The 21,520-nt window shown below is 45.2% G+C and overlaps 6 protein-coding genes across 6 annotated transcripts; 3 read left to right on the plus strand and 3 right to left on the minus strand.

Annotated features, from left to right (window-relative positions):
* Positions 1-639: 639 nt before the first annotated feature.
* On the minus strand, positions 640-1,818 carry GLAREA_07769 (uncharacterized protein; the record flags this gene model as incomplete). The annotated part of the gene is made up of 1 exon (XM_008082456.1): positions 640-1,818. The coding sequence occupies one exon, from the start codon at positions 1,816-1,818 to the stop codon at positions 640-642; it is 1,179 nt and encodes a 392-aa protein (XP_008080647.1).
* A 663-nt stretch (positions 1,819-2,481) lies between these two features.
* Positions 2,482-2,964, plus strand: GLAREA_07770 (uncharacterized protein; the record flags this gene model as incomplete). Its single annotated transcript, XM_008082457.1, has 2 exons — positions 2,482-2,834; positions 2,898-2,964. The coding sequence occupies 2 exons, from the start codon at positions 2,482-2,484 to the stop codon at positions 2,962-2,964; spliced, it is 420 nt and encodes a 139-aa protein (XP_008080648.1).
* Positions 2,965-3,668: 704 nt separating this feature from the next.
* GLAREA_07771 (uncharacterized protein) lies at positions 3,669-4,908 on the plus strand (the record flags this gene model as incomplete). Its single annotated transcript, XM_008082458.1, has 6 exons — positions 3,669-3,770; positions 3,828-3,899; positions 3,969-4,140; positions 4,208-4,329; positions 4,387-4,590; positions 4,651-4,908. The coding sequence occupies 6 exons, from the start codon at positions 3,669-3,671 to the stop codon at positions 4,906-4,908; spliced, it is 930 nt and encodes a 309-aa protein (XP_008080649.1).
* A 1,061-nt stretch (positions 4,909-5,969) lies between these two features.
* GLAREA_07772 (Homeo) lies at positions 5,970-7,968 on the minus strand (the record flags this gene model as incomplete). Its single annotated transcript, XM_008082459.1, has 4 exons — positions 5,970-6,924; positions 6,978-7,468; positions 7,549-7,660; positions 7,775-7,968. The coding sequence occupies 4 exons, from the start codon at positions 7,966-7,968 to the stop codon at positions 5,970-5,972; spliced, it is 1,752 nt and encodes a 583-aa protein (XP_008080650.1).
* A 2,102-nt stretch (positions 7,969-10,070) lies between these two features.
* Positions 10,071-12,596, minus strand: GLAREA_07773 (P-loop containing nucleoside triphosphate hydrolase; the record flags this gene model as incomplete). Its single annotated transcript, XM_008082460.1, has 8 exons — positions 10,071-10,202; positions 10,253-10,458; positions 10,517-10,670; positions 10,727-10,819; positions 10,941-11,066; positions 11,925-12,271; positions 12,319-12,391; positions 12,438-12,596. The coding sequence occupies 8 exons, from the start codon at positions 12,594-12,596 to the stop codon at positions 10,071-10,073; spliced, it is 1,290 nt and encodes a 429-aa protein (XP_008080651.1).
* Positions 12,597-13,222: 626 nt separating this feature from the next.
* Positions 13,223-16,400, plus strand: GLAREA_07774 (DBL homology (DH-domain); the record flags this gene model as incomplete). Its single annotated transcript, XM_008082461.1, has 7 exons — positions 13,223-14,023; positions 14,072-14,393; positions 14,495-14,637; positions 14,685-14,903; positions 14,953-15,184; positions 15,243-15,467; positions 15,514-16,400. 7 exons carry the CDS (start codon positions 13,223-13,225, stop codon positions 16,398-16,400), a joined length of 2,829 nt encoding a protein of 942 aa, XP_008080652.1.
* Between the last annotated feature and the right edge of the window lie 5,120 nt (positions 16,401-21,520).

The following is a 21,520-nucleotide window of genomic DNA, read 5'->3' on the forward strand; positions in this document are numbered from 1 at the left end:
GTCTTCGGCTTCGGGGTTTTCACGTCAAGAAAGTGAACATCTCAATCGTGGAGTCGACATCCTTCATCGTATACCAATGGAGGGGTCGACGGTCTCAGACATTCTCCCTAAATTGCGATCCTCACATAGCGGGGGTCTCAATACCACCTTACCGTTCTTTTGGGAAACTCACATGCAAAAGACGTGATGCATCCCTGAAAATCACTTGATTGACATGCCACCTTGCCCAGGTTACTTCCAAATCGGGCCGCTTTTGGTAAGGAGGGATTTCTAAAATAAAGATCTGACAACTTTTCATTTCTCTTGCCTCAGTCCTGCGGTTGGATGGAATTCGCCTCTTCGATAGTGGGCTACATCGATAAAGGAATCGATAGTGGCTGTCTCTACGGTATCGTCGTACCTTACCTCAACCGTCCGGATCCCAAATGCCGGCATCTTTATGTACTTTGAGATGCGTCATGTCTCCGGATTCTGCAAAGCGCCCAGCTAGGGGAGCGATAGACTCGGATGGGCATATACTCGGCAGAGTGGTACTGGTGGTACTGGTGGTACTGGTGGTACTGGATTGTCCGTAACTGCATCTGCGGTCGAAGATGGAGCTTTGGTCTTTTGTAGTGCAACTTCTTTGGCCAAAATTCCTCATAAAGCCCGAATACCTCTTCCGACACTGCCGGTATTGAAAACTTCAACGAGTCCGGCTCCGACACACTCGGCCAAAATCCAGTCGAAAGAGACACCGTAGAAAAGCTTCCACTTCCTTGTTTTCCCCGGTAAGATGCCAGCAAACTCACCACGACTCCTTCTAGCTGCACTTGCCTCGTCGTCTGCTGCGACCCCACCATCCCATCGCTGAAGGAGCAATGACTCGGGAGCTTCTCGATACTTCGATTTTGAGAGTAGAGACATGAAATGTGCTCTCGCATTTGCCAGTAGTTTGAGGAAAGGTCCTGTTGTGGGAAGCGACAGGGAGTATTCTGCTTGTGTAGAGAGCGTTTTCGCACCCCCTCCGCTACCTCCTGCCGCGTGAACAGCACCCTCCCCCCCTACAGCTGCAAGAGACCCAGAGGCAGCTTTCGATATACTATTGAGAGAAGTCATCGTGCCTCTTGATCCTTCTCCTGGCTTCGAAAAAGCATCTGAAGTCGTCCAGCTTGGAGTAGCAGACGTGAGGAAGCCTGCCTGCATCAGCTGTTGAATCTCTCCAGGTGCAAGGCGTGAGCTCGAAATCTTCAAGGCTGTCGGATGTTCTCCTAACAGTGCCACGAATTTCCTCTTGAGCTCAGTGTCAATCATGCTCCGCTCAATTATGGCCTGCATTTCTCTCACAAGTATCAAAATCTCCCCCAGATGTCCGCGTCCTCCAACCACGATCTTCCTTACAGCACCTCTTCTTACAAGATCTGCTATCTCTCTTTCCACGACGGTAGGGGAGTTCAATAGCGCTTGCACATGCGAGACTGTGACGACGGGCGGTAGGTTCGTTCGGAAGTTCAAGACTTCTGCTATTCTTGTAGAATTCATTCCCGTTCTCTGTTCTGGCAGCACACTCCACATCCTCCTCTGCACAAACAACATAGCTTGTGGAACATCCCTTAAGGTAAGATCCTCCGCCAGGGCTCTTACAAGACCCAAGTCATCCAGACGTTCACCGAAGAAATCCTCATCAGGCTCCTCTGGCTTGGTTGACGATCGCGAGATTGGTTTACGCCGCGCAAGGGCAGAATACGGATTTGAACCTGATGAGCTGCGCTTGAATGCAGCTGGCTTTTTTGGCTTCTTGATTCCACTGGAAAACGCTGGCGTTGCCCGAAAACTCATGACTTTTGGTAATGACTGTGGTGAGGTTGGAGATGACTGAGAAGAACCTCGGGAGGCGATACAAGTCGTTATTGTGGATCCCAAAGCCTAAAGAGGGTCAATATGAGTGACAGGGGTACGTGATTGGTAGATAGCAAGCCGCCTGTTAGAACACTCACAGATATTCCTTCTCAATCTCGAGACATTGTCTTCCAATTCTCCTGGCTGATTTTTCGGCTTGAAGTTCCAGAGAGTCTCTTGAAAGAGAATATTGAAAATGCCGCCCACCGTAATTTTAATCCGACATGCTCAAGCTTTACACAGTCAGTCTCAATTTCCTCAATTTGGAAAATAGCTAACAAAACACAGATGTAGCCAATAAGTAATCCCCCACACCGCCGTCAGCTTTAAAACTAACAACATGAACAAGACTATGAAATTCATGACCCACCACTCTCCGAATTAGGATTCGGTCCTCAATGTCAAGAACTTTCAGAAGCACTTCAGAAAGACCCTATTGCACAAAATGTTGAACTCATTGTCATCTCACCAATGGAACGTACCCTGCAAACCGCGTCTAACGGATTAGGTTGGCTGATGGAACGGGGCGTACCTGTTGTTTTGCGTCCCGAATAGCAGGAGAATTCAGACAAGCCATGTGACACGGGTACTTCGATCGCTGAGATGGAGAAGAGGTGGCCACAGTTCGACTGGAGTGTTGTTGATCCAATATATCCATCCAAAACCGATCTTTACTCATTTTCGAGGCAAGCACTGACGAGGAGAGGTGTTGAGGCGAGAAAATGGCTGCGTGACAGACCTGAAAAGGTGATTGCTGTGGTTTCTCATAGCGGTTTCCTGAGAGTCGGGGTGTCCAACAAGGGTTATCATAATGCGGATTATCGGATCTTCAAGTTTGCTGAAGGTAGTGATCATGATGAAACAGGGGGCCAATTGATTGAATTGGAGGTTACAGAAATGAAGGGGGGTGGATTGGGGAAGAGTGGATTCGGAACATATTACATGACCCCTGGAGAGTGAGTCTAGTTTCGCATGTTCTCCATCATATCTTAACCCATACTAACAGCTGTGTCTTCTAGTTACCCAGAAGAGACCGAGACACCTACTGAAGAAACACCCAAATTGCATTCGTCGAAAGCTGCATAGACGCTGCCTATGTGCATAGATACATAGATCTTACAGAGACCTCGCCTTAGACATACACGGTTTCGGGGCATCCCTTAGATAGAGGTAGATGGTGAGTTCACCGATACACTTATAGATTTATTCAATTCAAGAGGGCAATTAATTATCTCGAAGTAACCAAAAACATGATGAAATTAGAAACATTATCGGCCTCTAATTTCACGCTGATTCTCAAGGTGAATTTGTCTTCTCACTCATTTTAATGCAAGATAATGAAACAACCATTCTCCTTAAGACACACCCAGCTTCATCATCTTCTCTCTGGTACGTTTTGATGTTCAAAAACTTGATATTTATACTAACAATTTTCAAAATAGTCCCATGTATGTGCTAATAATCATTCATTCACTGATATCTTCAGACCTCTGTGTCATCAACACAAATTCTGCATATGTGTGTACACGGACTTGGTACAGTACACGAAGTCGTTTAGTGAATCACCAATTGAGTGTCTTTCCGGTGTTTGTTTCTTATTACAGATGCACCTAAATTCTAATCCAACAGGGTGAATTGAATGGGAATCAGCCAACCACTACTGCGTAAGGCTCGTCAACTTTAGCGTGTTTTTACGTGTTTGGTTCTCCATCCACACATATAATATCTCATCTTTATACATTCAGTCTCGACTTCGACAGGCGCTGCATTACTGAGAACCCACGACAGTCATGGGCTCCAAAAGAAAGAGAAAAAGCTCGCCAGGTCTGCCGATCAAAAAACGAAACGCAACAAGGGACAAAGGTCAAGAGCGCGTACATGACACTTCCGAGGTGAGTCCAAGTTGAACCTTCACGTCCAAACGGACCCATATTGACCGGACGGTAAAGGCAATCCATTCTAAGGTCGACAATCCCGGTCCCATGACAAGAGGGAGGCAAGCTCTTGCAGTTGGCATACATGTGAGTTCCCTCACCTCGATTACTAAGACTTTCAGACATGACGAATAACCTTTCTAATGCCGCCTGCAGTCTGTCGAATGGGCCAAAAATATCGCCCCCAGTTCTAGTCGACTCCTAAAGCTACCCCTAGAGATTCGTCATAAGATTTATCGAGTATTGATTCAATGTTGGCCACATATTATGCCACGTACATATTGGCAAAAAGATAAATTCAGGAGCGGGGTTTTCCAATCATCTACAGGTCCGTCAACCTTCTCTTGCTCTTATCCTGGAGAGATCATTGGCATAATTACTGACTATGTAACTAGAAACTGACAATCTCGCTGCATTGCTGTGTACATGCAAACAAACATATCTCGAGGTCAATGGGTCAAGCTTGTTCTACCAATTCAATAAATTCCATTTTGATGGCCAGTACGGAATGGTCCGTGTAGGTGTTGAATGACTTTTCTATACCGTGTGAGCACAAGCAACTGATAGCAGGTAGTATTTCCGCTACGCCGCCAATCCGTTCCACACAGCTAATATTCATTCGCTGTCGCTTTCATGGATGGTGCATTATCGGTATAACCTCTTTCCACCCAAGTCTCTTTGGGCCGCGATTGATAAAATGCCGTCATTGCAACACCTCGCATTGTCTTTTGGCGTCGATAATCGCTCTACTTTAGTTAAAGGAATGGGTTATTCTAGGGTAAGAACAATAAAGTTTGGCCCCAAGAAATTAGATGCTAACTTTATTTGGGATGCTAAGGATGATGGGGCTGCGGTGAACCAGTTCCTCCAGTTACTGAGACTTACGTTCGAAAACAGCGAAGCTTTGCAGAATTTGAAGGGGTTGAAGAGCTTCCGAGTGAGCCCACCATGGGACGTCACACGTACCGAACTTCTTTGGCAGTTTCTTGTGCAACAACATCCGAAAGTGCGGGAAGGACAAGTTGCGTTCGACAAGGCCATCACAGAAATTGAGACTAACCTTCGGATTAAATACTATTCTAGTCAAGGGGCTTAATATATCAGGATCTGCTAGTGGCGATGATAGGAATTGGAAAAAGCCAGCGGTAGTCTCATCAAGCGGGAACGGCCGGTGATAGATTGCGGAGTGAGACGCAGAGGCAAGAAATACGGAGAAATCAGAAATATGGCTATGAATCTCAACTGTGCATCGAAACGGCGAGTAGTAGATTGTGGAGTAAGACGTAGGGACAAACGAGTAACAAAGATAAGAGTATAGCTGGCGTTGTCAAGAGTGAGATGTGGCTCAGATACCCAAGTACAGAATCACAAAGATATTTACATGACATATCTTCTTCTTTTTAAATGATGTGCCGCTACTGTGTTTAGATTCATAGCGTGCCAGGCATACAGATGTAGTACTTATGTGCTTTCATAACTCAGGGGTACCTGGTACTACCAACAACGTCTCATCTCCCTGTCTTCAATCCACCTGCTTTTTCCACTGCCGAGATTAGCTCACAAGGCTAATATGAATTCATTCAAGAAATATACTACACGGCGTCTAGAAAGATATTTGGTGGCCTTAGAAATAATAACTGACTGAGATAAGAGGTTTGAAGTAGCGTCATGGTTCAGTGAACGATATGTACCGATTTGAGAGCCTGTATTTGCTTCATTAGGAACACAAAGACTACCGGAGTGGATGAGGTGAAGGTACTATTGTAGTAGCTAACTTGCACGGATGCGAAATTTCAATAAGCAGCCAGGACGGCAGATTGACGGCATGAGAACTGTAGATCTGTATCGGAGGTGATGGAAGACTTGGTAACAACAGACAAAAATTGTTTAAACAAGGATATGGTTTCGTCTGTAGAACCTGAATATCGCCATTGTTGGGCATGGTGAGGACACAATTCTGGCACATTGTGTGTTAAATCGTTTATCATTCCGTTTAATGGTATCATATCCCGACACAAAGTGAATCCAAATATTAACAGAATGATACCAAAATCAAGACGTCGCCCGTAAGCGATCGCCACCCAAACATACATCGACTCGACATAAATCCAACCCTTTAGATCCTCATAACTTTCCACCCACAAATTTCCTACATTACTACCGCCAGTTACCCTGACTCAAAGACAGTAACCCCTGAACACAGTCCAAATCACCCTTCTTACTCGGACTAACCGCACCTTTCATAAAGCTCTCTACTTCGCCGCCTTCGTTTGGTACATTCTCCTGGTCCTCGAGGATCTCAACAGTCGCGTTTTTGTTCTTTCGTCGTCTTTTCTCGGGCCCGCCGAAATTCAGAGCGTGTGTTGGTACATTAGTGTTGTCACCAAGGACTGCCCGAGGAGCGCTTTGCTTGGTAGTTTTGCCCGATGGTAATGGTCGTCTTCGAGAATTAACGCCATTCTCGGGGGGAGCCCAGTTCTCTTTGTCGGAATCTCCGGAAGGCGATCGTACCAGACTATCCTTCGCCGGGACGTCCTTCTCCGGTTGTGGCAGCTTCAATGTCATAGGAGTATTTTGTAACCTTGCCACGCTTGAAGTCGACCTCCCCAATTTGAGTTTTTTTCCAGCTGCACCACCATCTCGTTTTGTAGCCGGTGCGTTCCGTTTGTTGCTACTTGGTTTTAGTCCAGAGTTGCTTGTCGACCTAAGTAGACCTATTGCAGCAACAGCCGATCCTGCTGTCTCACTTTCAGCTTGGGTTGTTAGTTCATCTTGAGCATCTGCATCACAGCAGAATTCCCATGTACGAGCATCTCTAGAGCGACCTGAGGGCATTTGAGGAGCGAACGGAATAGGTGGCGAGCTGTCAGGTCTTGGGAAAGTGAGTGGTAAAGCACTTTGACTTCTTTGGAGCGTTCTTCTATTCCGCTGAAGGAAAGAGGAGGAGGAGGTCGGACGTGGAGCAATTGCTCGGGGTGGCGACGGCGATGATTCCCCTTCAATAAGTTCTGCTTTACCGTCCAGAGACATCGATAAACGCACACGAGAGGATGGAGTGCGCTGAGAGCTCTCAAGTCTTTCGGGACACGATGATGGTTGACTTATTGCGGCACTAAGGTGTTTGGTCAGTCAAGAAAGCGTATGTTTTTCATTTACAGGACTTACACTGGAGGTGTCGTGGCGATTGGTACTTGGGATGCTGATGGCGTCGAAAAAGAGCTATGCATAGTATTCCACCGATTGGCCAAGTAACCAGGCGTTGACGAGAACGACTTGGAGACGTTGTCAGAGGAGGAGCTGTTGGGGTTGCTCATAGCCTCCACAACCGCATCAGCTTGCTCCTTGAGGTCTTCCCGGAGATCCGGGTCTACTTGGCTCGAAGGTATGACTTCTAACTCAGGTTCCTCCTCCACATTCCCATTTGCATTTCGTGGTTCGACAAGTTCTAGTGCATGACTTGCTACGTCTTCTTGAATTGCTGCGACCTCCTTTGACCCAGCACCATTCTCCTCGCTTTCCGGACCACTAGAAGACGATGACGATACAGGATCCGAAGACAAGGCGGGCATTCCTCCGAGTCCAAAAGCTGCAATCTCATGTGGTAGTAGTGGACGCGACTTTCTCCGATTTATCTGTCGTCGATTCTGGAACCATATCTATGCTTCCATTAGCTGTCAATTGACTTATATCACACGCGTCAACTCGACAGAAGACGCGCCCATCATGAAATGCTCACCTGCACTTCTTTCTCGTTGAGCGACACATTTTTTACTATCTCGGCGCGTGCAGCTTTGTTCGGTTTGGGATTCAACTTATATTCCGCCTCGAGTTTAGCTTGGTCTTGGGGCCTTGAAGAGGAACGTTAGCATGAGCGCAAGTGTGATTACTGAAGATATTGTATCATCTGAGCGTTCCAAAGTGAGGCAGAACAGTTGATATATGTGAAAGTCCTTGGTACGTACGTCGTCCTTTTGCGCCGCTGCTTGTTCTGTGTTCTCTCCCCCTCAACATCCCCAGATTCGTCCTCCCCAGCAGCAGAAGAGGACCGCTGCTTCCTGTCCATAGCTTGGTTTTGCTCCATCCGTTCTCCTGCAAGTCGAGCAAGTTCCTCGATCGGTTCTGGAGAAGAGCGGGGTGGCGGTAACGCGTCATTCATGGTGCTATGCGCACTCTGATATTCCTGTATAAATAGTACCTGTAAAGGAATGATATGCAAATAAATACTTTAATTTGTAAGAGCTTCAAAAATAAAGCGCGGTGGTGGATGTCAATTGATACTGTAGGAAGTGAGGTTAAGCAAAATGCGAAATGGGGTGTGCTAATGGAACGCGGTCTCGTCGCGTCGTGCACAAGCGAGCCCAAACCATTTTTAGTCACAAAGTCAATAGATTAACGTTTTACGCGTTGAATCATAATAGCAACACCATATTTGAAACCAAAAAAGTTCGCCCAAAGAAATCTAATGCCTTTTGATTGCAGCTATTCGTAATTTTGTTTTAGTTGAATGTGAATTCATGAATAGAATAATCAATCGATGCAAGCACTTGAACCTATGTACTTCTCAGTCCTCCGGAGTGGTGAGATTGGCGAAAGAAATGACATTAATCAATTTCCAAAAATCCAAATGCTAACTCTCAAAAAACATACTAGACCTAAAATCAAAATCTCATTTGATTAAGTCCCGTGTGGTTGTCTTCTAAGGTAGTAGATTATAATCCTCTTCTATACCTTACCCTTCCATGTATAAAATCATTAAAATGGACTTCGACGAGTGGGCCGGGCCGAACCGCAAGATCCTTGATTATATTAGTAAATATAAAGCCTTAGAAATAGATGTGCCTTCATCAGTAAAGAAAGATATAGTGTTTGATGAGTTACAGAAAGATTTTAAGCCTGGAAATCAGAAATCATATTTTAACCCAATGTCTTTTTGACTGTGTTGTTTATATCTTTAGTTTTGTGTTTACATTTGACGTTGACTTTGTTTTTGTTTTTGTTTCCTTTTGCCTACAATATAAATTAGAATTAAAAAAATCTTTGATAAGATGTGATTGAATGGTCTAGGTCTGGGTGTTTGACCTACAATGCATTTGCAAATGAGCGGTTGAGAGGAATGCAAAGTCTAGTCAACAGAATGTTGTACTTTTTCATTTCCTCCACTTCATGATACTTGGGTCTGAGGATCTCGATTTTGTGATGAGTTTAGATATTTTTTCAGGATAAAAGTTATGAATCCGATAACATTTGGTAACGCTCTTTATGACCCCAGGAAATAATTTAGAAGAAAACCCAGAATATGTTTTAAAGTAGGCGTTAAGAGCTCACACTAGGTAGCTAATCATCACCAAAGCATTCCCAATTGCAAGTTTTACAATCTGCTGATTGATGAACTCCAACGACACTTATTTCTCAAGACTAGACCACAACTCCAGTAAACAGATATAACCTCGATAAGACTGGAAGTAGTCTACTACCAATTTTCAGACCACAGATCATAATGTGAAGAGCCCTCAACAGCAAGCAAGGCACATTAAAAGATCAATTTATGGACAAACAAGCACACTGTCAATCTTGATTCGTGTGTGTTAATCTTACCAACGAACGTAGGATAGGCGTCGAGTTAACCTACCAGTTAGTTTGGGAGAAGAAACCAAATATCCAAGGCTTTCGATAACAGAACTTGAGAAGCTCTTTTGCTGGGAGAGGAAACGGATTAAAATGTTGTATGGCAGTGTTCGAAATAGATATATAAAAGGAAGTGTCAACTGCGGCTTGATTAATTAGGTACCTACGGATCTGCTTCGAAGGATCTGTGGATGAAAATGAAAGACTGATGCATCCTTCCAGCTGCAGGCCCCGCACAGATTCTTTCTTTTTTCATGGTGCTGTGGTGGGGGATTTTCCATGGCGTCAGCTACCCCACTTTACTCGAAATTGAAGTAAATCAGAAATTTGGTTGTCTCAAGAAAGACTATGACTTTTAAGATCTAGCTACAAAGCTGCTCAACGCAGTATTTGGTCGAAGTCCTGTCCAGTTCAGGTATTGTGTGTCATCGCTCATAAAACCCCCCAAAATTCCTCACACCTTGGTGCTCGCTGTTCACCCCGCAGAGCGTTTCATACCGTGAAAAGTTTCCCTGCCATCTGCCTCTAACTGCGAAGACCCTACCGACAAGATGCACAAATCGACGAAAATAACATTCTAAGATACTGTCGAGAGGAGCTGGCAAGTGCCCCATCATGGAGGTCTAAAGCCATCTACAAATCGGCGTCATCCTCATCTGGAAGTGGTAGATCGGCAGCGGACTTCATCTCTTGGGCGTATTGGTCAAGGAGGGCTTGATCAACTTGGGCGGTTGGTGGGGCAAGCGCTGGAGCAGCAACGAATTCCTATTCTGATATTAGCGGGGTAATAATAGACTTGATCATGCAAAATATACCAAAGTTGGGTTGCCGACGAGCTTGCGGGCCAACCAAAGGAAAGGCTTCTCGAAGTTGTAGTTGGACTTTGCAGAGATATCGTAGTATTGGAGGTTCTTCTTTCGGTGGAATGTGATTGTCTTGGCTTTGACTTTTCTCTCCTTGACATCAACCTTGTTTCCGGTCAGGACGATTGGGACATTTTCGCACACGCGGACCAAGTCACCTAAAATAGTGTATTAGTAAACGGTCGACGAAGAAGCGTCTTTGATAGTCAAACTTACGGTGCCAGTTGGGGACGTTCTTGTAGGTGATTCTGGATGTGACATCGAACATGATAATACCGCACTGGCCATTGATGTAGTATCCATCACGGAGTCCACCGAACTTCTCTTGTCCTGCAGTATCCCATACATCGAATTGGATCTGGCCCAAGTTCTACCGCCATATTAGCTATGGAATGATACCCAGAGATAGGTGTGCGATAAACGTACGGTGCTGAACCCGAGAGGGTGGACTTCTACACCAAGAGTGGCGATATACTTCTTCTCGAACTCTCCGGTCAAATGACGCTTGACGAAGGTGGTCTATCTTGATGTTAGTTTTCCGGAAGCAACAGCAATGCGCCACCTTAGTGGTTAGCTTCGATACTCGATGTCGAGCTCAGAAGTGACCAGTGAAGGTATCGCGCAAACGAAGTCTGCGTACCTTTCCAGTTCCTCCATCACCGACAAGGACAAGCTTGAAGGTTGGGACTCCAGATGCTTCGGCCATGATTACTGAATATGATGTTGAGGAAAAAAGAGGTAAACAGAGCGAGCTAGATGTTCGAGACTGCGATAAAGTAATTAGTATACAGATTAACCACGCCGCAGACCTTTAGAATGTTTGAGATGTCGAGAGAAGGTATTTATGACTGACCTTTAGTACTGCGCTTCACTGAGGACGTGGTGGAGTATGATTTGAAGATGCAAGGCTGTTTTGATGGGTGCACCGATGTTTTCGTGACTTCAGGTTTGGACTCCTCGCTTAGTGCATGGTCATGTGACGGCCTTGATGCCTGAGCCTCGACCAATCAACTAGATACAACCTAGGAGAAATCTTTTGTGAAGAAAGAGAAGATTACGATGGCAAAAAAATTATTATTCAAGTATACTAACTCAGGTGAAATCGTTCAAGTCACTCTTATAAGATGTTGCCTTAAACAAACCCCAAAATCACTACTTCATGTCCGTCTAGTGTCCTGACATAGTGTTTTTTGGAAGGCAATCATCAAGTGAGGCTAAATCTACTTGGATCCTAGTGTACATGCTATCTTTAATTTCCATATTCCATCACACCATATAGAATGCTGTTGCTGATATGGAATGCTATCCTATGAGTTGCGTAAAGGAGAATATCCTTTCAAAGTTGAGAATAGTTGAAGGGCCTGTTTGATTCTTCAAATACCCGATCTGAAACCCAGCACCATTCTTACTCCTTTTCCTTTTCCTTTCTTTTTGATAAAGTAGCTCCGTTATATTGGCAAAATATGACAGCCCAGCAGACCACGTCCACCCCAGTCTCTCCTGGGTGTCAGCGTTAATTGGAGTTCTTGCCGTCGAGAGGCACCTGTGGATCTAGATATCTTCACCAAAATATTACGCTTCATAGTTAGCCCCAGTCAATAACAAGTGATTCCGTCCGACTTACCCCCTCATTGCCCTGAACACACTCTCCAACCCTCTTCAGCCCATCATGATTTGAGTGGTTCACGTATCCAAAATTCCGAATCTCATCTCCAGCCTTCAAACCAGCTGTATCCGCGGGACTGTTGTCCACTACGCTGTTCACTTTAGCAAAAGGTGGGCCGGCAGGCTGTTCTATACTCGACGATGAGGCAGATAAGATGTCTGTATTGCTTGTTTCGTTTGTCGCATCATCCCCAGTTCCAAGTGCTGCTTGCCTTGCGAAATGCTCGTGTAGAAACTTTTCGATAACGTTCATGAGGGCTTTGTGATCGTTTCGTAGATAAATAATTCGTGTTCTTGTAGTTCGAACTGGTCTACAGTCAATACTTCATCTCGTACCGCAAGTTTGGGCATACTTTGCGCTACATCCAAGTCTGCTCGAGGAAACCCGTCGGGGGTAATCAACCTTGTATTCATGTCAACTCCATGCTATAATCAATCAGACTTGCAACGTTTTAAGTTGAATGTGACATACCGACTGAAGTACGGACCCCAGAGCACTCATTTCAGCTTCAATATTGTCCTTCTTGGCTTGGAGTTGAGCGAAAGTCATTCCACTCGTTTGGGTGCCATTTGTGCTTGCTGGACCCGATGTTGGGCCAGACTGTACAGTCGGAGCGTGTAGGTTTTCCATTCTGAGAGGTAATCCCATTTCTCTGAGTTCAAAGTTGGTCTATGGCAAACATTTTTGGATGCGACATCTGCTATTCAGCCTTGCTGCAGGCTACGAAAGACGCGTTTTGGCGGGGTAAAAACGATCGGGGGTCCATGCTCGGAAAGCTCCACTTAAAGTAAAAGTGGGTAAAGTTATTTTCGTCGCGACTCGACACAGACGAGGAGCTTCTCATCTCAATACTCAGTACACTATAGGCCTTACTAGTAAAAGCTCTCGGCGTATTTCGAATTCGGAATTTTACTAACGGTTTGAAGATGGTCTTTTGTTCTTTTCCCCAACTGCGTTTTTTAACAGTATGAAGTATGGAGCTACGGCCCTCGTCGAGCCTTCCTTCCTGAGAAGCTCTTACAACAGGTGAAATAGCCTTCATTGCGACTTCCTCTCTAGGATTTGCAGAAGCTAAGTTTTGGTTTCTGTATTCTCTGTCAAGTCGAGAACTCGTCTCTCCTTTTGATCCTCATTCTCATCCTGCAAAGCATGTTTTGATGCCCTAGCCCGACTTTGCTGTTTGCTTCCAGCAAGTCTTTCTTGGTTTCTTGGAACAAATTTTGTATTATCATTTCTTGGTTTCCTTTTCTCACAAAATGGATCTCCCAATTATGCCTCCACAAGACACAACCCCAGGGCTATCGACGCCAACTCGAATTCGACGGTCCTCCTCACACATTTCTCGAAAGACAAGCTGGGGAACTCCAATCCCTCCTCCGTCAGTTTCTCAACCTGTAACAAGCGAAGCTGGCCTTCTTAATGTCGACTTAGCCTCAGATCCTGGATCAAGTGGTGAAGGCGAGCTCTGGAACACTTTGGATAATATTGCTGCTTTAGGATTGTCATTCAACGGTGAAGGCCTGCAAACTGAGGAAAAGATAATCCGGCACAGATTTTCCCTAGATGATGTTGATAGTCTTGCAAACTGTTCACATCCAGTGGAATCCGAGATCCCCTTCAAGAAGTGGGTTAGTACCATACACCGAAGAGCTGGACAGCGAAGGAAAACGGTGAGCTGTGACACTCACGACACGTCAATGAAGAAAGATTACTTGGACTCGCCAAGAACACAAAGGAAATCGGAACACAAGAAATCTTCGTCGGGATCATCATTCGGATTTGTTACAGCGATGAAAAGTGCAAGCATCAGTCTCGCAAGCATCAGCATTGCTCCAAGGTCAAGAAGGACCGCAGCTTCTTCTTCGAGGAACCACAAGACAGACCGCAGCAATAATGCTTCACATGTCGCTCGTTTATCTGAAGACAGCTCATACCTTGCTCGAGGTGTTGTCATTGATCAGGCTGTTACCAATAGACTCTTGCGACGACGTCGAGTTCTGGAGGAGATCATCAGCACGGAAGAGAGTTATCTTGCAGATGTCAAATTTTTGATGAATGTAAGTTGATTGTCAACGGATACTTGATGTCTTCTAATACATCTCAAGGTTTACGTTACCCTACTGGCATCAATTCCGAGCTTGTCGTTAAGTCTTCGCACTTCGATCAACCGCAATCTCAACGAAATTGTAGAGCTTCATGAAGAACTTCTGGGAGAACTTCACCGCGTTATTCCTCATTCAGAATATACGCAAGCAGATCACGCGGAGTCTTCACTCTCCCCGCCAGTTAGCGGTCACCATAGATGGCGAAGCCTTGATGCCGTTCCAGAGAACTCCAAAGGGTCTTCTTGGCTTCAAAAAGTTCCTGGTATGACAGCAGAACCAGAGATCGCTGCTAAAGTCGCCAATGTGTTTGGTAAAAAGGCAAGTAATTTCACAAATGTAATGAGATCCCTGTTAATGTATGACAGATGAGCCGATTTTTCATATATGAAGAGTACGGTGCCAAGTACGAGCTAATGATCAAAGACGTTGCGTCAACTTATCGGACAATCCCACAATGGCAGGTTTATCAAAAAGGATTAGAGGCGCTGGCATCGTCTCTCGCTTCTATCAATAATCAGCAGAGTGGTTCCAAGAAGTCGCTCACTGTGGGTGACTTACTGGTCAAGGTAAGCTTTGAGACTGGACTGTATTGAGTCTTACTGACGTCCATCAGCCAATTCAAAGGGTTTGCAAATATCCGCTTCTGTTGGCGGAGCTTCTGAAACAGACACCAGTCTGTGATTGCCCAGACTCTCATATGGCCATTGAAAACGTCTTGATTCGACTGAGAGAAGCCACCAGGGAGATAAACCGAGCTACAGATGATCCACGAATGAAGGTCATTATAGAAAAGTCATGGCTGCTTCAAGACCGATTGGTGTTTCCTGATAGGGTAAGAGCATATTGTAGACTCATTTGCAACCACACTGACACCATCCTAGCCTGAAACCCGTTCAAGAAGTGCAATCCGTTCCCTTGGTCGGATTCATCTCTGTGGAGTTTTGCACATCTCATGGCAAACAAAAGAGGGTGCTAATGGTCAATATTTGATCAGCTTGCTCTATCGAGATTTCTTGCTACTCGCTTCTGCTTCGAAGTCAGATCAGGTGTATAGTATTCAGGCATGCATTGCCCTTCATGAGCTGAAGATTGAGGAGGTGGACAACGGAAGGGGTAAATCGAACATATTGAGTTACAAAACAAGTAAATCATAACGCTGATCACTGTCTAGGCTTGCAATGTCATACGGTACCATTCTCATGGAAATTGGTATTTGAATGCGATCATCAGCTTTTCGAGATCACGATGAGCGCATGTTCTCCCAAAGAAGAATTAGAGTGGCGAAGCCGATTAACGGATCATTCTTGCAAAGATCCACTGGATGCTGGCGAACAAGCTATTCTCACGAGGCTATCTCTGCCAATCAAGTCTATGGGAACAGTCTTTGGCAAGCCTGGTAAGAGTAACAGCGCCTTTGCTCTGATTCAGCTAACAAGAAGTAGGGACGGTGGCTCGACGACTTTCAATCCACAGAGCTACAACAGTTGGTCCCACAACAGGACTTTGTCAGGTCATCATCAAGAATACCAATGCATTCAAGGAGTCGTCATCGTCAGCAAATATCAATCGATCGCAATCACTTCTGACAACTAATCGCGTTCCAATCATTGCATCGACACGAGCTGACCGAATTCGTCTAGAAAATCTGCTTGCTGACGTCTGGTCCCGAGATATTTTGCCTTACCCCGGAATGAGTGGGAGAGCACGCAGTGAGCACCTCGTTCGTGCCTCTGCAAGTTCCATGATGCGAAAGCTCAGTGTTGCAAGCATTGCAAGTAATTTCACCAAGAGATCTGGCAGTATCACCAGTCTTCAGAAGACGGCCGATGATGACTTTGGGAATGAGTTTGAATCAAACAGGGCTCGGACGAACTCGCCTCAAACAGAACACAGCCCAAACGATGGTAGCAGTCGACAAGACTCGGACGATCCGACAATGTCTCGGCTTTCGATTATTCAGGATGAAAAGGAGAATATCCGAACTGGCTCATTTGATACTATCCCAGGAATCCGCAGTGCTTCAAATGGTAGTCCTGCGAGTACGCTCAGAAGAATGGCCACTGCGTCAGTCAAGAAAGGGTTGGGGCACGATGGTCATAGACACATCACTCCTCCGCTGAGAACGTCTAGCGCAAATAGTTTTGGTCAGACTATGAATCGGGCTGCATCGGCGCCAAATGTACCTGACATGCTCGTCGAAGAGAAAGAGACAGCTCAACAGGGCCATACCTCTCCATTTGGACATTTGAGTCAAAAATCTGCGAAGAAGGTGAAGGTTTTCAAAAGCAGTCGTATGGTTCCTGAGGGTATCCGGAGCTTGTTTCGTTAGTGGGTTGTGCTGTTGTCGGTGCTAAATGTTGGTTACTAAGAAGTTAATCCAATCTTGGCTATTGCAGTGGGAGAGGGGAGGTATACTGGTGGCTTTACACTTGTGGGTCACTCGGTTCTTTTTTTCACGTTTTTGGAGTTTAATATCTATACCCCGTTCTGTAGAGTTTATTTTAGATTGCGAATATTAGATTAACGTGGAATGAAATAGATTTATACATTACTTTTTGTGTGGGTGATGTGTGCTTGAAAAGTTGAGGTACTGTGAGGGCTGTATGATTATTGGGTTTGAGATTTGTATGAGATTTGGGTTTGTGTTGGCATTCAGTATGGTGTCTTGTCGAACTAAATTAAGATGATGGTTGGTGAGGATAGGAATGCGATATATAGTCTGAGATTCAGGTAGAGCTGTCATTCGATTCTGGCTCTTTACTTGAGAAGATTAGATATGGGTAGGATTATTCTCGAGCATAGCGGAGACTTGAGCATGACTTTAAGATTTTGGGATTGGTCATTAGTAGCTCCACGTTATTTCTATATACGCTTGATGGAGTTCGATGTGAGATTATGTCTTTTGTAGGGGGTTTTGGAAGGTCTAAGAGAGGAGATGAGTTCACGATGGTGTGTGTTTGTGTTTGTTTGGTGGTGGCATAGGGTGGGTGGGTGAGCTGGGGAGATGCGAGAGGGGGTGGGGAAATGCGAAATATGTGGGTTGAGATGGATGGGTGGGTGGAGATGGATGGGTTGAGAGATGGGAGATGGATGGGATGAGATGGATGGATATTGAGGGGTTGGCGTGTTGGGGTGTTGGTGAAAGGGGTTTGAATGAATGGGGAATGGAGAGAGGGGGGTGCTGATGTGATTGAGGGAGAGAGGAAAATGGGGATGGAATAAAGGGGGGCTTTGCTGTGGTGTTGAGTTCTGGTTTGTGGATATGGTATTGTTTTGCCTATGGTGTTTGGGGTGTCACTTGGGAGGGAAGCAGATGGTTATGACTTGCGGGTCAGGAGGATTATATGTCTTAAGGTTTATGGGTTGATTATGTAGTTTTAGTTTCCATATGTGAGGAGTCTGTTGGGAAAAGAGAAGAGCGGGGTGAAATGGAGGGAGTTGTCAGACTTTGATGTTATGTGTCGTGGGTTTGGTGGTGATGGAATGTCGCTTCTTTTTGGGCTGGCATAATGATACATCTCAGAGACAGGGTTAGATTATGACTTTGTCTATCCATTGGTGGGCCTGAATTGCTTGTGTTCTATGAGTCGGTAAGCCGTTCTAGATGCAAGTATTGAAGTGTCATATAGATTCCTCCTTGACACCTACAACCATTCAAATTTCCCACCTCAATCTACTCCCTCAACTCAACTCACTCTGCTTAAACTCATCAACCCCCAACTTCCAATACATATATATACAATACTTCGACCTTCCCCCAAATGCCACTCTGTCCGCCCTATCATCTCACTAAATTCGTCCACGCATCAATTTATCCCCCTTCCTTCCTTCTCTCACATATCTGATTAATTTCTCAATTTTACCACCGAAAATACCAATTCATTTGTCCAAATCCATGCGTTCTCTTGAAACTAATGCGGGAGAATTTGAATCGATCGATCAAAATTCACGAAAAGATGAACGAGTCATTAACATCCCACGTGGAGACTTGGACGTATGCTTGGGCAGCTAATATTATTCCATCTTAACAAAGTATGCGGTATATACTCTCTACATAAACACGAGGACAATCACCAACATACCCTCACCTTCCCCCCCTCCACCTCATCGAAAATTCTTTCGTCCCTTACACCTAAATCCCACTACTGCCAGACCCTCACTTCTCACAACTAAATTCTTCCCCCTCCTCAACTATCTATTTTTAACATCCCCATCCAACAACGCGCTAACCCAAACAAAGCCAGGCGCTTCCTGATGAAATGTTGTTGTTTGGGAGTTTCAGGGGTGGATGGATTAAGCGAGTTTTGGTCGAGGGTTGGGATTTGGGTGGGGAGGAGGGGTTGAGGTAGGTATTTTGGTACCTACTGTAGGTAAATCGGTAGGTGAGTGAGGGTTTTAGGTAAGGTTGTTGGTTTGTTAAGGTTGAGGTTTGGGTGGGTGGCCGTGGCTGGTAAGTCACCTGTGACCAATTTTGGGTTTGATTTTAGGTCGAAGGATAGTTGAAACAATGACTCTTGAGTTTCTGAGGCGTTGTTGAAGCGGCTGTGGTTTGGCTGTGGCGCTTAATGAGGAAGTGAGTTGGTGAGGTGGTTTAGACGTAAGGTGTGGCTGGTGAAGGAGTTTTGGTTGGGTTTTGGGTCGTGGGAATTTTTGTCGGAGTTGGGAATTTGGACTATGCGTTAGACTTTTGATCATCATTAATTACTCCAGTGCATGTGAACGCATGTCATTTAATTTCACTCTAGACTCACAATATATTTGCCAGTCCTGCGAGGTCCAACGCAAGCTGTTTATGTGGGAAGATTGTGCCACTTCAACGTTATGGACAGACAGAGTCCATCCCTTATGAAACGACTTCTGCTTCAATATTTGTCTTATGACATTCGTATACTTGTGAAATAATTACAATTATAGAATACATTTTCCAGCATCTGTGTCGTGCTAAACGAGGAGTAGAACTCGATGTTATGCCACTTGCCAACAAAGTTACGTATCTTGAACCTAAGAATAGGATATACTAGATACAATAAGGAGATTCTCACTCTCCGAGTCTACCCACACTTTGAAGTGCATACAAGTGTCTGGGCCTCTGTGATAGGACTGCGCTCCCAACGAAACTCGGGACTAGCACAGGATCTTGGGATGTGGTCTGCCAAAAGCTCGACCCAAAGAAATTTAAATTGATGATGTAAGAGCTTCGTCCATACCACCCTTGAGTTCTACCACATCAAGACATGTTCCCAGCGTCTACAAAAACACTTGACAACTTTGCAACATGCACAAATCACTAAACTCTGAAGATCTCTCGATTTTTGCTCGTAGAGTCCAGCCACTTCCTAGCGTTTGCGGTGGACGATTTTATATAACAATTAATGTAAAATAAAACTCTGCTGTGCTCAAGAGGCATGATTATCACGAAATACGACTGTGCCTCAAACACTTTCCAGACAGTCAATGACCTATCGACCGCTCCAGCGAGACTATACCTATGAATGCATAATTTGGTAAGTGGAGTGTACCGTGTCTCATACCCATCCCAACTTTGTCGAAACGTCAACATCTTATCTTTGTATCCCTTCACTCGTGAAGTCAAAACTCACAATCAACGGCGTAGTAGAATGCGGCTCAAACATCCTTCGTGTGCCACATCTACCGAGTTCCTGGCGTTTATGGCGGATACTTGTCTTGAGAGGGAATATTAGGGTTTACTGTGGCTAGTTGATTGACGACGTCTGAAATCAGGAGGGACCAGTAAGAAAACTTCTAGCATCAATAGGAAGCTATCTTATTATTCTACGAGATCTGAACACTTCAATTTATTTCCTTGCCACACGAGGGAATTGGAATTTGCATTCCACCGTAATCCAACAACCAAAGGCTGACAGCTAGCTTTCTCTCTGTCCAGATAGATCAGGAAGATTTGCCTCTCGCCACCTCTTCATCTCCCGGGAATATACAATCTACAGCGGATGTTGAATGAAGACCCAAAGGACTCAAATCAGCAATTTTGTCGCGAAAGCAGGGCCGGATGGCAGTTCAGAATAAGTACGACTTGAAAAGACCCTCATTTTGAACCAGCTTCATGTAAACTCGCCAACCGTGTAAGGACACTCATGAGATGCCTGATTTACTTCCCTCCGTCATGGACCGGGGATAGTATATCAGTGTGATTCTTGCGCATCCCGTCAGACGGTTGATTCCTAGCGTTTACCAACACAACAACACTTTCAGTTGCACAAGTCGATTCTCGATGATTGTTACGTGGAACAGATCTCTAAACTACGACGTAATTTTCGGTTAACAGGACAGAACGTCCTTTGAGGTACACTGGGAGGTTTTTGGGTTTTGACGATTGTTTCTGTGCCTCACTCACGCAACAAACAGGCTTCTTATACGTGCCACTTCCCACCCCGCTTCAATACCCGTGAGATGTGGATTAAGCGCGGGGAATTGCATAGACGTAAGACCCTGTGCCGTAAACGGACAGTTCCTGACGTTTAAACGGGGGAGGGATGTGGTTTGATACATACAAACCCACATTACCATGAGGATTTAACACCAAATGAACTAAAGTATCATTATCTAAGCTCCACGGCCGACAAAACTACCGAATCGCTGTGTTGTCTCTGGTAGTAACCCAGATGGTGAGATTTCTCGGGAGGCATTGATTGGAAAATCTGCTTAGAGGTTGAGTTACAAAGAATCTCACTACGCTAGTGGTAGTAACAGGCACCGGCTCAGTTCTCCAACTACCCACAACTCCGATGCTGGAAGCATACTTCATGTCATCTTCACCAGCTACGGAGGTAAGGATCTTGATCTGCAGTAATCAAGCAATTGACCATTATCATTCCTCCGAGGCACTTACACGGCGTGCAAAGTTCGAAGTACACGTGGGATAGTGGGGGGAGCAGTCGGACAGGCGCGAGATATATGTGGCACGAACATTGCGTTGGTATGGATTATACATTCGACCGCAGATCGTCAGAGGATTTGACGCCGCCTGACGATTCCCACCTTGTAGATACACGCGGTGGATGATATGATGTAGACGCAGCTTGCCGGTTCCTACCCTGTCCATTAGAGGATGTACGATGGATAAACGCTGGCTAAGTACCCAGTAAACACTATTTAGGAAGTTAAAGGTAGACGGTGCTTACGGTCTCTTGGATATTTTCTCTTTTGGGTAGGTGGGAGAGGTGAATTAAATAACGTGAGATGTATAAACATCCCGTTTACCTACCACCGAGCTCCTCTATCTAGGTAGGTAGAGGAAGAGAAAGTATAGACGCCTCCTGATGTATACGGAAGGTACTAGGTGTTGTGTAAGCGGAGGAGAAGGTTTGATACACGCCGCTTGACGATTTCCTGGTTGTTGGGGAGAAGAAGTGAGATGTCCAGACGCCATTTGATGTATACGGAAGGTCCCAAGTGTTGTGTAAGCGGGAC

This window comes from Glarea lozoyensis, assembly GCF_000409485.1.
Source record: "Glarea lozoyensis ATCC 20868 chromosome Unknown GLAREA16, whole genome shotgun sequence".
NCBI classification, from domain to species: domain Eukaryota; kingdom Fungi; phylum Ascomycota; class Leotiomycetes; order Helotiales; family Helotiaceae; genus Glarea; species Glarea lozoyensis.